Here is a 15,017-nt window from a genome sequence, read left to right as displayed (position 1 = left end):
GCACCAATAGAAAATATGAGAAAGCTGCCCTAAAGAAAGTATTAGCAGCAGTTTGGGTAGGTAGTGTTAAGCGGCTAAACCAATGTGGAGGCTTGTACAAAGGCCAAATTGTGAATAGCGGAGACGACTGAGTTTAGATCCTCAACTCCTATATCACTAAAAGTTTTCTCTCACAGTTCACCTGATAGGGTTTGGGAGATCTTTGTCGGACAATCTGTGAGAGAGAATTTTGAAAATAAGGCGTAGAGAGTTTGATTTAGAGATGACTTGAGCGTAATTTAGAAATGATTCTCCAATGCTACACCATCAGATGAACAAAGGTAAGTTTAATTCATCATCAGATGAACAAAAGTAAGTGTAATTTCCTACTTAAAAAAAACTTTAATTCTTCGTGCTTTTACAAATAATCTTATTTACTTACTAAAATTAAAAACAAATAGTTTTTAAAATTTAGTGACTAATTATTTGAAGTAAATCAGATTTTTTACAGACTAATCTACAAAACAAATGGTTAGACATTAACATTTGATGACGATGGAGATGCAGGGGATCGAACCCTGTACCTCTCGCATGCAAAGCGAGCGCTCTACCATTTGAGCTACATCCCCACGGTTTAATAATATTTTAATCCCAACAATCTAAGCTTGTTTTCTAATTCAGTACTTTGATTGATCGGAGAAGATGATGATGAAAACCAGAAGCCATTGAAGCTGAAGTACCAGCAGTAAGCTTTTCATCAATTTCCTTCCGAGGCCTTCTTTATCTTTTGCTTCATCTATGAAGATTTCTCTAAATCCATTCTCAGCCCAGTTTGTACTGATAACTCAAGAGAAGACGCTCTCTCACTCTTCTTCTCTAAGTCGAAGGTTGAGAAGCAATGGCAGCTTGAAGGGTCGGCAGGCTTCGCATGTGCTTGGAGAAGATTAGACAATGGAGAAAACCAAAAACCATGAAGGCAAGGTGATGGAGATCGATGAGAAAGAGGGAGGTAAGGAGGAGTTCAAGGATGAAGAAGGTGGAAGGGATTCATTTCCACCTAGGAAAAGAGTATCAGGATTAGAGCGACACACAATGGGATAGAAAACAAGAAAGGAGATCCGGATTAACACCCTGGTTCACATGTTTTTCACTATATTCTTCTTAAAAATAATTCCATACAATATTCTGTTACAAAAGAAACCTAAGCCACAGCTATTCATGGGCTCAAGGACAAACTGTAAAGAAATCTCGAGGTCCATAGAAACATGAACCCTCTACAGACTACAGGCGAGGCACTGTCTTCATCGATAATACAATGTAAAGCATGAGCCATACTCAACAAAGAGGAAGTAGAGAAATTCGATGAGAATTGAATTTTCGACCCTTTTTGCAAGTGAAACTCCATTTGCAGAGAAAGAGAGGGGGTTTAAGGTTAAAAGCATTCTTTTTATATTGTATAAATTCAACCCAGCTAACAATGATAGAGTGCCTCTTTTCCTCCCAACAATTACACATTTTTCATAGAAATCAGAGGAGGCTAAACCTGTTTTGTCAAATTCTCATGGCATTTATGTATGTTTTTTTTTTCCGGTAATTGACATCTCATTAAAAGGAGTCAAAGGAGTGATTAAACACAGGCGAGCCACTCAATGGAAATAGGCCATTCAGTTGGGTTTTTAACATCGAATGCCTTTTTAGAAAGGAGATCCACCACAACTAGAAATATACTGAATTCTACACTCGAACCATTCTAAACTCAAGAATTGAATATCTTAAATAATAGGCAAAATGAAAGGGAGGGGTGGGTGGTCCTATGTATGAAACACATCAATCAGCTATTTGTAGTCATCCTCTAAATATAGTCAACCCCTTCTCCGACTGCCTCTAGTAATCCAGCCCTTAATGCCAATGTCTCAGCCTTCATTGCCGATGAACGCAAGATAGATATGGATTTGGCCAATCTAGGCATACTGTCCACGCCTCGAATAATTATACCCAATCCTCCTAACTTCCATTTTTCTTTCCAAGATGCATCTACAGTTAATTTCCAAAAGGGAGGTTTAGGTGGATCCCACTTACCTGCACTCTCTGATACATCCTCGTTGAGCTTAATTTCAGAATTGACTGTTTCATTGAATTCCAAGCATGGGCCCGTAAGACTTCTTCTAACACCTCTCGTGGAGACCATCTTCTTTCTCTAGTGACTCTATCAATATTTCCCTTCCACAACATCGAATCAATGAAAGAACCAAGACTTTGTAACTTAAGCGAGTCTCCATCGCTAATGTTCGTACCTGCTTTTCAAGATGCAATCTATGTTCCAAGAGAGTTGTCCACTACTTCCGGCACTTGCCACGAGTATGGGCTTCCAAACCACACAAGTTTTGCAAATTTACAATTGAAAATGATATGAGAAATGGATTTGTTGTGGTCGCGGATATCGCTGAACTAGAGGGATAAGTTTTGGAACTGGTTCTAGACAGCTAAGGAAGCCTCAGGCCAACTCACCCCCTACGAAGGACCTACGTGGCAGGGGACCCATGTGATTGAGCCGATTATCCAAACAAGCCCAGCGTCTGGTATGATTTGGGGTCTCTTCGAGCCCAGGGACGACAAGATCTCTGTCGAATCTTACACGCCGAAGGACTGTGGCGGCTGAAGGGACCCTTGTCTCGCACAACTGCCCATAAGTCACGGAGAAGGGTAAGGATCCATGATATAGTCTCTCCTCATGCCAAGGACGAGGTAGGCTCTACACACTCCAGCCTCCGTTTCTTTTAGCTCTCAAACCCTTCAAGAGGATGAGCTTCATCGTCTCTTGGGGTCTTGACTCCTCTATGAAGCCTCTTATTTATTGGTCTTAGCTAACTAGATCGTCGGAGGTGGCTTCCAGTCCTCAAAGGCGGCCCACTTTCACATTGCTTTGACCTCAGGAACAAGGGCTGGATCTGGAGCGAACCAAAGAGCCAAGATAATATTTCTTGCACCAACAGGATTCTTTCGCTACTCCACATTTACCACACTTGGAATTAGTTCTCAATCTTTGGGCATTCAATGCTTCAGCTGAAGCTACCCCTTCATTACAAGCACGTAACATGAAGGTTCTAATTTTAGAAAGTGTTGGGCAGTTCCATATCTGATTCCACATTTTTTCAGATAGAGTTTCCCAATCCTTTACTGTTGATGAAGAAGCTGCTATCTCTTTAAATCATCCATTTCCTTCATTTGAATTTTATATGCTCCCCCTCCAAAAAAAAAAAAAAAAAATAAAATAAAATTTCATAATATCATCCGTAGGAAATAGTGACAATGGAATAACTAGGATTGCATCACTCTCTATTGGAGTGAACCATTGCCGAATCACATCTTTCCAAGTGCGGGTTTGTTGACAAATCAGCTCTTTGACCCTTTCTAAACACAGCCTCCTGGTTTATTGGATTGAATTTGAAATTTTCTTAGGGCTGTTTTGGTTACATGAGTCTGGAGATTTCAAATATCTAGAGATTTCAAATCTATAGACTTCAAATCTATGGAGTTATCATATATAAAATTAAGTGTTTGGTTGTGGAATGAAATCTGTGAATTCATCCTAAAAATTTATTTGATCGACATGATTTTTGTGAATGTATAATTGTATAGATTTTTTGAAATCTCTGGATTTCACCCCTTACCCATAAATCTACAGATTCACCTTTTTACACTAAAAACGTGAATCTGTAGATTTCATGAATCTAGAGATTTTTACAACCAAACGGGTATAATTCTCAGATTCATGAATCCAGAGATTTGAAATCTCTAGATTCATGTAACCAAACAGGCCCTTAAAGTTGGCACCCATTTATATCATATTTTACCAAAACTTCCACTTCCCATCTTCAATACTTCCCTATCTTCTAAGTATACTTCTCTATGCCAATGATGGGTTGTCACCATTTCTTGCTTCAAAGGAATGAGGTAGCCGGGAAATAAATTCCCTTAATAAATTGTGCCATGTAGTATCAAAAACAAACGCCAAACCACTTTGCTCAATAATGCTCTGTTATAGATGTATGAATCCCTTAATCCAAGTTCGCTTTCGTTAACCCTTCCCATGCTATCTAGTGAATGATAGTTTCGCCCTCTGACCCTTCCCAATAATTTATAAGTTTTCATGTTTTTGCTTTTTCCTTATCCGCCATACAAACAAATAAATCAGATGTCAAGTCTCCTATGAGAGTCATTCAAATGAAATGAGCCTTTTCCCAGGACAGGAATATTTACCCCACAAAAAAAATAAAAAAAATATTGAGCTTCTAAAATTTATATCAATCTAAGAAAGAAATAATTATTGAACATGAATGTTACAATTCCAAATAACCTCAGGAGAGGATTATTACCCAACAAGAAGTAGTTCAAACTAAATTTAACGTGCTGTTACATCCTTAAAAAGGGAAAAAGAAATATATCAGGTGTGGAGAAGAGCCTAAATAATTGTTGTGGCTTCCTGCAGTTCAATAGAACATGTTGATAGAGGCTAAGCTTTGAAAAAACACCAAGCCAAAAATCTTGACCCATGTGATTGTCTACAAGATCTGTGCTTAGCAAACAGATTCAAACCTTAAGCAGAGGATATACATAACAATTTTGCACATTCGCCTGGACTGAGAAGGGCATCTACAGAAGAAGAATGTAAAACTAAGAACAAAAGAAAGACATCAAATCACCCCTTGAAGGGTGTTGATTGGGGTGTAAGTGAAATGCCTCAGGACTGGAAGATAGAGAAATGCAGTGAATTCTTCCAGTTAGGAATGTACACTTTCTGAGAATGCAGGGACAGACTGCACTAAATCAGCTCTTGTCAATTATTCTGCAGGCATGTTGAGATCAAAGAGGCCACCTCCAAAAGCTTTTCTAGCAAGTTTCTGAGAAGAGCAACCGCTACCAATTAAGATTAGGGAGCTTGAGGGCCAAGCAGTTTCCATCAATCCTCCTATATATTGCATACGACAGTAGCTTTTGAAAGACATGGTGGTTCGCTTCTGGTTAAGCTAAAATTGAGAGAAAAGTAATCATGGTGAATCAATTAAAATGCCATGTCAAAGTAAAAGAGAACAGTAAATAGGATATCAAAGGTTTCTATATATCAGTACCTTTTATAGTCGTCAATATCATCTGCCTCGGAATTCAGACAAGGAGAAATTTCTGATGCCTTCTCAACACCATTTGACTGGTAAGATGCTATTTTATGGATCGTTGACTGGCAGGAGCCCAATAAATCATTTTCAATGCATTCATACCTGTTTACATTGTCAAATTGATTAAGTACTCATGAATCTAAACAATTGAAAAGGTTTTAAATATAACACTTACATTTTTTCACAAAGTTTATCAATGACAACAGAGAGGTTGATGACTTGCATCCTTATCTCCGAGACCTTTTGCTCCACATGTGAATCGAAGGGTTCATCTATTAACTTAGATAGCCTCTCTACATTTGCTTGAAGCTGTTGTTGTTGGTCCTCAAATAGGTTTTTCTTTAACTCCCTTTCTTGTTTCTTCATCCCACCCCAGAATAGGACATCCCCAAACATGTAAAATGCAAATGGATAAGAATATGAGAGAACCCGTCTTGATCTGAACAGCCTGTTGAGCCCATTTGTTAGCCAACTGAAGTCTTTCAAAATCGAGTCCCTGCGCTCTAAAATTGAAATCCTAGCCTCAATGGTTTCCTTGAGCTCGCTTTCAAGCTTAAAGGAATCTGAGTGAGCTTTAAATCTGTCATGATAGTGCACATATCGAAGTAAGTCCCGTTTGGCACGCTCGGCTTTTTGCTCATGGTCTTCTTTATACCGCCCACAACTGTGACCATCAATATCCGTCCATGTGTGACTCCGGCCAGTGGCCCCACCACACAGCCAACTGCATCAAGACAACCCAAAAAAAAAAAAATAGAGGGGTCAGCTTAATATCAATTATTAAGCAAAAGAAACTGTGTAGTATCATGTGATCAGCAGTTGGAAGTCCAAATTGAGGAGGAAACAACTCAAGACCAGTAACATAACACATATTCAGTATCTCTAGCTACACAGAACTAAATATTCCAATAAGAAAATCAAATAGGAAGGCACTCGCATTGGTGATTCTCCAAGTCACACAGATCTTGACAAGAAGAGTAAACTAGTTTTGCCAAGAGAAAAAACCAACTCATACAGAGCCCAGGTTACAAAACCCAATCAGGTAACAACTACTCAAGTTACAAGGAAATAATGGCAACTTTGTAATTGACGGAAGCTATAAAAGAGGAGTGCTAATGATGTAATTAAACACAACTTGAAAGGCTAATGGGTAGGAACAAAGATAGGACACAAAAGGTTATATTCGGAGGATAAGATCACTTACAGTTATGGTCATAAATAGACAATTCATGCCCAACATATGAGGAATTAATAAGAGCAGAAGAGAGAAAACAACCCACAAACAAGAGGGCTATTTATGTGCCACAAAGGGGATGGAGAAAACAAAACCAGGGATAAAATGAGAAGAAAAATAATGAGGAAAAAGCTAGGGATGGAAGGTTCTTGCTGGAAAAAGCAGCAAGAAGAAGAAAAGGGTGCAAGAGAGAGACAGAGATTGTACAGTGTGGGGTCTGTGTATTGTAGTTCTCACAATCAGCGATGCAGGTTTCAAAATACAAGCACACAACTCAGCTTTTCATTATTCTCCCATCATTGGGTTATAGTAACAACAACAACTCATCCTTATCCCAACTAAATGGGGTGAGTCACATGGATCCTTGCCCAGCAAAAACCAAAGACTCCTAATTACTTACTAAAACATAGACAGCCAAAAATAGAGACTCAATAAACTTAAAATAAAAACTTCCGCTCATGTCTAATTAGCTACCCAAACTAAAAGATTATCTAATATATAAATCCTAAGTATCACAGTGAACCAAAACAAGGTTGAGATCTGGCTTAGCCCAGTCAAAAGAACTTCTCTTGCATCACCAACGCTTAGTCGGCAAATCAACTTTGCACCATATACGTTTATCTTGGGCAACAAATACAAATAGAGTGAAAGTCACCCTAGCATGGGCTGATATGATAATGTCATTACACAAATGCAACATTTGTGACTTTGTTCTTGTCAGATCTTTGGTGGAGATGAATATTGCATAATGAAGTCAAAAAATATTAGTATTGGAGGATCATTGAGCAGTCAACATAAGCACAATATTGAAACAAATACCATCTTTAAAGAACTCACCAAAATGCTTGTCCACAAAGACAGCTGACTAGATTGCAGCCACCATTCTTTTCTACAGGTTTCGAACACTTTGGACAAGGCTTTGTGTTGACAGTAATCCAATTAACTGTTTCCGATTCATCTTTACACTTCTTAGTCCAAAGCTCCCACATCAAACATGAACAAGGTGAGTGTGCGTCAGTTGAGCAACTGAAACAGAACTGCAATCCGCATGCACATTCTACCTCACAAAACTTATCATCCTCAACACGTATTGCATTACCGCAATGTGGAACACTGGGGCACCATTTTACCTTTCCATTATCCTCAATATATGACTCTAGGAGAAAACGTTCGAATTTCTCTGCCAGATGAGGATTCCTCGCACTCACTAGATTTCTGACGATAGCTTCATCACATATTGCATTACACTTGTGCTCCATGCACCTAATGCGTCTGCTTTGACCCTCCTGTATCTTTAAAATAAAATTCTCTGTCCAGCCTACAAGAAATTGTTACAATAATGAAAGCCTGTATTTAATGTATAGTGGAGATTAATTGAGAATGGCATTTTACTGGAAAAAAAAAAACTAGTGCCGATTTCCTAAAGCATTCAAGATACAGGGGAGAAAATGAAAATACTAAAACAGACTCATTAATATGAGAATGCATACACAGGCCTCCATTTTTTAACCTTATGCCTGCAGAAGGCTGATGTGGTCAATCCAACTGCTGGATAGACAAGCAACACCTTAGATTGTTCAGAGGTCAAATTTTGTTGCCCATCACCCGTGTGTCGCCCATCTAGCGGATTTCCTCATGCACTTTCAGCCATCAACCAGTTGAAACTGATCTGGCAATTCCAACCATACATAATTAGATGACCACACAGACTGGTCGTTTGTCACTATACACCCCCATCGTAAACTGAACTTTTATCCTTGTATGTTAGATCTCAACATGAACACAACTGTTGATTGTGCCATGGTGCAATGCATTTGGGCTGATACATATGACACGGGTCAAGTATGATGTTCGATGATAGTACACAAAATTAGATTGCATCTGAGCTTCCACATTAGAGATGTTTAGGTCCAAGTAGACTATCTTCTCTTCATGGACCATTAAAGACACTCGTATCATTGCAGCAATACAAATTTGTGACGCACTATTACAATTTTTCAAGCACATATCTTTTTCAGGCCACTTGGATACCCATGAGAGTTCTTAATTTCTGTAGATTTCAAAAGATTAAAAAACTAGCAATAGCAATGACAATATGCATGGTTAAGTATCTTGGTTATGCCATTATTGTGTAATTTTGGTGTAAGGAACCACAACTTACAATTGTTGCAGAAGCAGTGGCCACACTCCATTGCTGTAACCAAATTGGCAGGAATATCATCCATGCATATGTTGCACAATATCGTTGATGAGGACTGCAGGGAGAAATCAGCTTTCTGCTCAACTACTTTGACACCTGCTTCAGCAAATAATTGATCTTTCCCCTTCTCTACAAGTACTGTAAACAGCTTGTCAACATCCCAACGGTGGAAAATAAGTAGAGCCCGTGCATGCTTCTCCCTCAAATTTAGGCAGTCCATAACCCTATGCAACTCTTCTCTCTGCACTCAGTTAAACAAGTATATTAAACTCCTTTATACAGAACTAAAGGACATATACAGGACAATGCTTTTAATCATTTGATTGTGCCCATGTGTGACTATGGGAGTAGGAGAAAGAATTACAGTAAGGAACATACCTGTGCGCTCAAAAGGGATTCCTTTGTGATCACCTGCAAAAGATAGAATCAAATAAACAAAGTTAAAACTCATAAAAGCTCTAAATTGGATGTCAAAAGAATTCTTCAATGCTTGAATTGGCTAAGAAAGTACAAAACTAACTTGCATAATAAACAACCTCAATACTGTGTTTAATACATTCAAAGCTATTTCAGGTTTACTTTGCTTAGTTAGGACTAGAAATATGTCTTCTACACCAACGGGGGTTGGTCCAAGTGGAAAGCAGCTTGGTCCGCTTAAGGAAGGGTTCCGGTATCGAATCCTTGTGGATGCAAAAAGTCCCCACTGAGAGACTCACCCACCACAGCCAGGTGTGTGACGCGGTCTAACACCGGTTTATAAACCGGGGTTGGCAACAAAAAAAAGAAAATAAATATGTCTACTACAGAGTACATTGTTATTCCGGGCATCTATTTTAATTAATTCTTGAAGAAGAGAGGTGAAAAATCATCAAAACTCCAAACTTTAACCAAAGAAAAGAGTAAAAAAAGTCGTTGTCATCAAAATCCTCCCCAAAAAAACGGTTCTGCAACAACTATCAAATACAGTTAAAACTAACTTGATCAATAGACGCCTGAAACAATCAATCACAAATCATTACATATCATCAACATTGGACTACTAAGAATTCAGACTATTCTCATTCAGAATCATTGCAGTTGCTCCGGGGAAAGGAAATCGTGAAACAAAACGAAGCCAAAGATCATAACAATTTCTTGCCAATTTAAGAAAACTAATGCAAAAATAAAATTTTACCTGACAAGAAGCACCCTTAGACTGCCCGTTAATATCATCTTCGTCATTCTCCAGTTCTTCGAAGGAATCATAATCATCTTCGTCACTGCTCATGTAATACTCCATCGGACGGAAACCAGACAAAAAAAATGATCAAGAGAAATTCACGATTGCAAGAATTTAGAACTATCCGTATATAAACAATGAGAAATTTCAGAGAATGATCGCTGCAGATTCTCGTAGGTTTATAAAGGAAGAACTTAGTAATGAAGCAAAAGAAAGAGTAGTCAAATTAGCAAAAGGAGTTTCTGAGACACTCAGAACTCCACAGTTCTGCTGCCTAACAAACTAGAATTATAATAGGATTAGAATTTGGGAATATGAAGTGAGAAAACGTGGAAGGAAATTGAAAGAATATAGAAAAGGAAAAATATTATTTTTAAAATTTAATATAGTATTTAAATAAGATTATGAATTCTAGAATATAAATACTTCTAATAATAATCTCAGATTAATTCCAAATCTTCTATTTTAAATATTTAAATAGGGTTTATGGAATTGGACTTGGTAAACTGGTAGGTCCCACACATTACACATTTAACGGCGAAGAAGATCATCGTTAGTTCTGCTTAGTGTGGATACTTGTAAGTTGTAACTAACTTTAAGAAAATCAAGTAAGACTTTACGGCCGTTTGGAAAGTTTCTAACCTTTTACTTCCCGGGTCCGGATCTCCAATACGTCGGTGTATTCTCCGACGGTTTTACCACCACAAATAACAGGGTGTTCAGGAGGAATCTGGATCCTCACCTTGTCGGGGTAGCACAGAGTGCTCCCCGATGGGTTCCTGACCACACAAAACGTGGGGCCCACGGGTAAAATTTAAATTTTTTTTTTGTTTTTTTCAAAAAGTGTTTTTCACCGGGGCCCCACTGCTTTGTGTGGTTAGAAACCGTTGTGCTCCCCGTCGGGGGAGCTGATCCGGCCTAGTTCAGGAGTTGGGTAATGAATTTTTTTTACCTGTGGGGCCCACCGATTTTGTAGTGGTAAAAATGAGAGTGCTCCCTTGACGGGGTGATGATCCGGATAATTATTTCTCATTCCTTTTGTGTTTTTTCCTTTCTTTTTCTGTTTTGAAATTAAATTAAGAAAAATAAACAAATCAATGTCCACGTGTCAAATATGTAAGTTAATTACCATCTTTGATGGCAGCATTTGTGGCTTTCTTTGCATTCATAATTAGGTAATTAAAATTACAAGCTTATCAAGAATAGAATTGGAATTTAATTTCCCAAACTATCCATCAATTATATTGACAATCATAATATTTATAGGGTAAAAATATATCATTTAAATTAAATTAAATGCTAATGTGAGTAAGTTAAACTTTTCACGAAGACAAGAATAATTTTGAATGAAAAACCTTGTTCTCGAATTTTTTCTTCATATTTCTTTATTGTCTGTGACTTCTTCCTCCTCAATTACAAGTCTTCATAGTTTGAGCGATATGACTCGTGAATAATGTTTTTAAATTTAAGATATAGGGAGTTAACATTGAAAATAAATAAATAAATAATTAAATAGTGCTAGTAATAAGGGATCTGATTGATAAATTTGATAACTCAGGAGATGGCATTAATATCTGGGGTTGCTTAGGTTGCTTAGGGGTGGAACTGAAAATCTCCCATTATATTATCCCAAGTAAAGATGTATAGTTCATCTTGATCTTCAACATGAATCGCTATAAATCGGAAAAAAGTTGTTTATAAAGAGCCGGGGTTAATCAGGATCATGGTCTGAATGTTTCAATATCAATTACCCAATTTAGAAAATTCTGACAATAAAAGTAAATAAGTAGGACAAAATCATGCTTTTAACTAGTAGACTTGATATATATAGTAGAGTTCTTCAAAGCCAAATGACCAGAACAACCAAGAAGTGGTCATTGTGAGAATGTAATTGCTACTAAAAAAATTTAATGTCCTTGGCTGACTAGATTTGTTACAAAACTGCTTCAGATATTGAGTGAATGAAACCCTTTTCTTCTCCATGAGCTCCTTCCAGAGGTATATTATTGCCCAGGTGCAGCCATACCTCCTTGAACACAAATCACTCTTCAGCCACAGATCCTCCCCATCTTCTCATACGGTCTCCTGCTTCAGAGGCCTGTGAAACAGTAGCAAAAGATGTCAATTAGAAAGCTTTTCAGTTGAATCAGCACCTTTAAGGTATGATAGTTTTGCAAGAAAGACAAGAAAACTTTTGAGAAGAAGGAAAGAGATATGAGAAAGATATGGAAACTCAGTTAATGATTTAAAGCCTATTTGAAGAAAAGATTTGAAAGGAGATGAGTGAATCCCTCAAAAGGGCTTAATTACCTCCTTGTTCCAATTAGTGCACAATGTGACTCCCACCAAGATTAATGTCTGCAGAACAATGCCACCAATCATCCCTCCCCAGACACCCTGCAGCTCCATATAAAAATTTACAGAACATTAGAATTGAATACTTTTTAAATACTTAGCTTCATTGATTTAAAGAGAAAATCATGGTTAAGTTGATCACCTGAACACCATAGCCAAATTTGAATCCCAAGAGTATACCGGCGGGCAGTCCAATTATATAATAACTTCCAATGTTGATATAAGCTACCAGAGCTTGCCATCCAGCTCCAACAGCAACCCCTGAAGGAAAAGCAAAGAAAATCATCATAAAGCCATGGAAATTAATTAGATCCCATAGCTTGAAAGTCAAACTTATTGTTAGTATTATTTCATAAACTCACCAGACAAGACTGGTTGAAGGCTATTTAGAAGCACAGTAGTTGCTAGCAAGGGTGCAAGCTTGGTGACTTCCTTCCTTACATTTTCGCTGTTGGTGAAAAGAACAGGAAAGCTGTCTCTAGTTGCCAAGACCAAAGCCATACAAATCAGTCCTACGGCTATGGATGTTGCAGATACCACTGCTACTGCAAATTTTGCTGCTCGAGGCTTTCCTGCTCCCAATTCGTTTCCTACTCTCACACTATTTGAACAAAAACCAGAGGAAGATTTTCATTTAAGCATTATAATCTTATAAATAAGCACATCTTATTCCCAGCTCAACAGAACAGGGAAAGAAGGAGAATGGGTGTACAAACCTTATTGCAGCATTGAATCCAAGTGCAATCATCAGATCCCATAAGTTAATGTTCATGCTGCAACCCCACAAAAAGAATTAGTAAATATAACCAAGTAAGGATTCAAGTTTGGCCAGGCAAGCCTAAGCTTGCCCAAAATCCATCATGAGCCTGGGTCTGGACTATGCACCCATGTATCAGGCCCGGGCTAGAATTTTCAGGGTTAGGCCTGGGCTGAGATATCCCAGCTTGGCCTTGATGGGTCTAGGTCTGTGTTTCTTCCAAAAGATATTGCAGTAAAGACCTGAACCAGTTCTACGCTTGGAATCAGACATTAGTGTTTTCTCAATGCTCTGATTCTACCGGTTGGTGGGTTGTTTCTCAAAACCATGGTCATGGTCATGGTCATGGTCATGTTCTTTTCTTGTGTTTTCTACACAAAAAGCTATGTTTTTGGTCATTCATAAACAGAGAAAAAAAAGGGGGGGGGAGGGGGAGAAGAGTCATACCATACAGAGATGGCATCAACTGCTGTCAATGAGTTCTTTAGGTGCCCTGTTATGATTAAAATCACCATCAAGTACCAAAACTCCAAGCTGTCATGTAATGGAACCAGACAAATTAATATTAGGCACAAATTGCATAAGCCATAAAGGGTGGCGGAGAAAGAGAAAGCAGCTTAAAAGTGTTGTACCATACCATAGCATTATAGCGGAAGCCAAGGAAAGCTTCACAAAGCCATAGAGGTCTTTAAAAGCTTGGAAAGAGAAACCAGTCCAAGCTCCATCAGATTTTCCTATGAAAATGTAAGCCAATTGACCGAAGACGACAAGCCACCATGACAAGTTGAGAGTGATGGCAGCCCCAACTAAACCCCACCCTAACTTCAAGATAAGCAGCCAACTAAGGATTACATGTATCACCAACACCACTCCTGCTACTGCTGCCATTACAAAGAACTTCCCTTGAGCTTGCAAGAACTTCTGTATTGGGAAATTCAATGCGTAGGCAAACAGTTGTGGCAGCATCCAGATGGCAAACTGCCCTGAACCAACAAATTTTAAATTGAATTAATTCATGGATCACATTTTAATCATGTTTGTGAAATCAAATTGGTGTGACAGAGAGGGAGAACTGACCAGTGGCATCAGCAATTTCATCAGTAAGGCCAAAAAGCTTTAGCAGGGGAGCAGAGAAAACATAAACTGGGACCATAATAAGAGAAGTGACAAACAAAATGACCCATGATCTCTGCATGTATATACCAAGCATCGTAATCTTTCCTGCTCCAAATGCTTGGCCACACAGTGTCTCCAATGCACTCCCCATGCCCAACTAAATAAAAGGTTTACATCACAATTCACAATTCCGATCAGTTCACCTAGTTAACATTCAAGTTAAGGAAGGAGGAGATGAGATGAGATGGGAGGAAACAAGAGCAAAGCTTACCATGATACCGAAGGCCAGTCCTGCGATGACCGAGTTCTCGACGGAAACTGCAGCAAGTGCAACTGCACTTATTTGCCCTGCAAAGGTCTGAGTGAGTCCTCCCAGTGAGTACTGACATAAGGCTGTGAAGATGGCTGGTCCTGCTAGCATCCATAAGTTTTTAGACTCCTGCAACACCCCCTTCACGAACCCAACCTTCTCCTCTTCTTCGTATGTATAACTTCCATTTGAATGGAGCAATGGGGATTCCATTTCCTTGAAGACTGAATCTTTCCCCTTCAATAGAGACTAAAGAGGTTTCTCTATCACTTGGCTCTTCCGGTCTGTTCCCCACATACACATATATACCCAAACCCAAATTGTTGAAGTGAAATAGAATAGCATCCATTTAATCCATACCAACATTTCACTCAATCCATCCAACCAGCTTTCTCTGAGTCTATGTTGATCAACTAAACTGATAGGTACCAAATATCTCCACCAACATTCTTTTATCAAATACTTGGTGGGCGCGTCGGTAGGCATTGGACTATGGTCCTTGAAATCAAGTTCCAATCGTACTGTCGCGCAAGCGTCTGTTATCTTTATCTGATGTCATTGTCTTTCTCGTTGGGCAATCATCGCTCGTGTTTTATTTTTCATTCAGATTGTTGTTGGAACTATTGCAATCCAGAACCATACTTCAAATTTTTAAACACAATCAGCCGAAATA

General features: G+C 38.5%; 2 protein-coding genes and 1 non-coding gene across 3 annotated transcripts; all 3 read right to left on the bottom strand.

Annotated features, from left to right (window-relative positions):
* Positions 1 to 535: 535 nt before the first annotated feature.
* On the bottom strand, positions 536 to 608 carry TRNAA-UGC (transfer RNA alanine (anticodon UGC)). Its single transcript has one exon. It is a non-coding gene; the product is annotated as a tRNA-Ala (tRNA).
* A 4,236-nt stretch (positions 609 to 4,844) lies between these two features.
* Positions 4,845 to 10,099, bottom strand: LOC149014829 (putative E3 ubiquitin-protein ligase ARI2). The gene is made up of 7 exons (XM_089156983.1): positions 9,762 to 10,099; positions 8,966 to 8,998; positions 8,549 to 8,828; positions 7,225 to 7,705; positions 5,329 to 5,877; positions 5,109 to 5,255; positions 4,845 to 5,006 (listed from the first exon to the last, which is right to left on the bottom strand). Exons 1-7 carry the CDS (start codon positions 9,864 to 9,866, stop codon positions 4,949 to 4,951), a joined length of 1,653 nt encoding a protein of 550 aa, XP_089013109.1. The 5' UTR covers positions 9,867 to 10,099; the 3' UTR covers positions 4,845 to 4,948.
* A 1,586-nt stretch (positions 10,100 to 11,685) lies between these two features.
* LOC149014828 (protein DETOXIFICATION 33-like) lies at positions 11,686 to 14,743 on the bottom strand. Its single transcript, XM_089155872.1, has 9 exons — positions 14,306 to 14,743; positions 13,996 to 14,191; positions 13,556 to 13,901; positions 13,366 to 13,452; positions 12,878 to 12,934; positions 12,524 to 12,762; positions 12,304 to 12,422; positions 12,117 to 12,203; positions 11,686 to 11,904 (listed from the first exon to the last, which is right to left on the bottom strand). The coding sequence occupies exons 1-9, from the start codon at positions 14,555 to 14,557 to the stop codon at positions 11,848 to 11,850; spliced, it is 1,440 nt and encodes a 479-aa protein (XP_089011998.1). The 5' UTR covers positions 14,558 to 14,743; the 3' UTR covers positions 11,686 to 11,847.
* Between the last annotated feature and the right edge of the window lie 274 nt (positions 14,744 to 15,017).

The sequence above is a fragment of the Hakea prostrata genome, chromosome 5 (assembly GCF_041222555.1).
Source record: "Hakea prostrata isolate BN-2017 chromosome 5, UWA_Hpros_2, whole genome shotgun sequence".
Taxonomy (NCBI): Eukaryota; Viridiplantae; Streptophyta; class Magnoliopsida; order Proteales; family Proteaceae; genus Hakea; species Hakea prostrata.
This window is presented reverse-complemented; position numbering and strand designations above follow the sequence as displayed.

Coding starts and splice junctions, on each gene's coding strand:
- LOC149014828 (XM_089155872.1), bottom strand. CDS start 14,557: ATGGAATCCCCATTGCTCCATTCAAATGGAAGTTATACATACGAAGAA. Junction 13,453..13,555: donor GCTTCCGCTATAATGCTATG/GTATGGTACAAC, acceptor ATTACATGACAG/CTTGGAGTTTTGGTACTTGA. Junction 12,423..12,523: donor CCTTCAACCAGTCTTGTCTG/GTGAGTTTATGA, acceptor CTTTTCCTTCAG/GGGTTGCTGTTGGAGCTGGA.
- LOC149014829 (XM_089156983.1), bottom strand. CDS start 9,866: ATGGAGTATTACATGAGCAGTGACGAAGATGATTATGATTCCTTCGAA. Junction 8,829..8,965: donor AATCCCTTTTGAGCGCACAG/GTATGTTCCTTA, acceptor AACTGAGTGCAG/AGAGAAGAGTTGCATAGGGT. Junction 5,007..5,108: donor GATATTGACGACTATAAAAG/GTACTGATATAT, acceptor TCTCAATTTTAG/CTTAACCAGAAGCGAACCAC.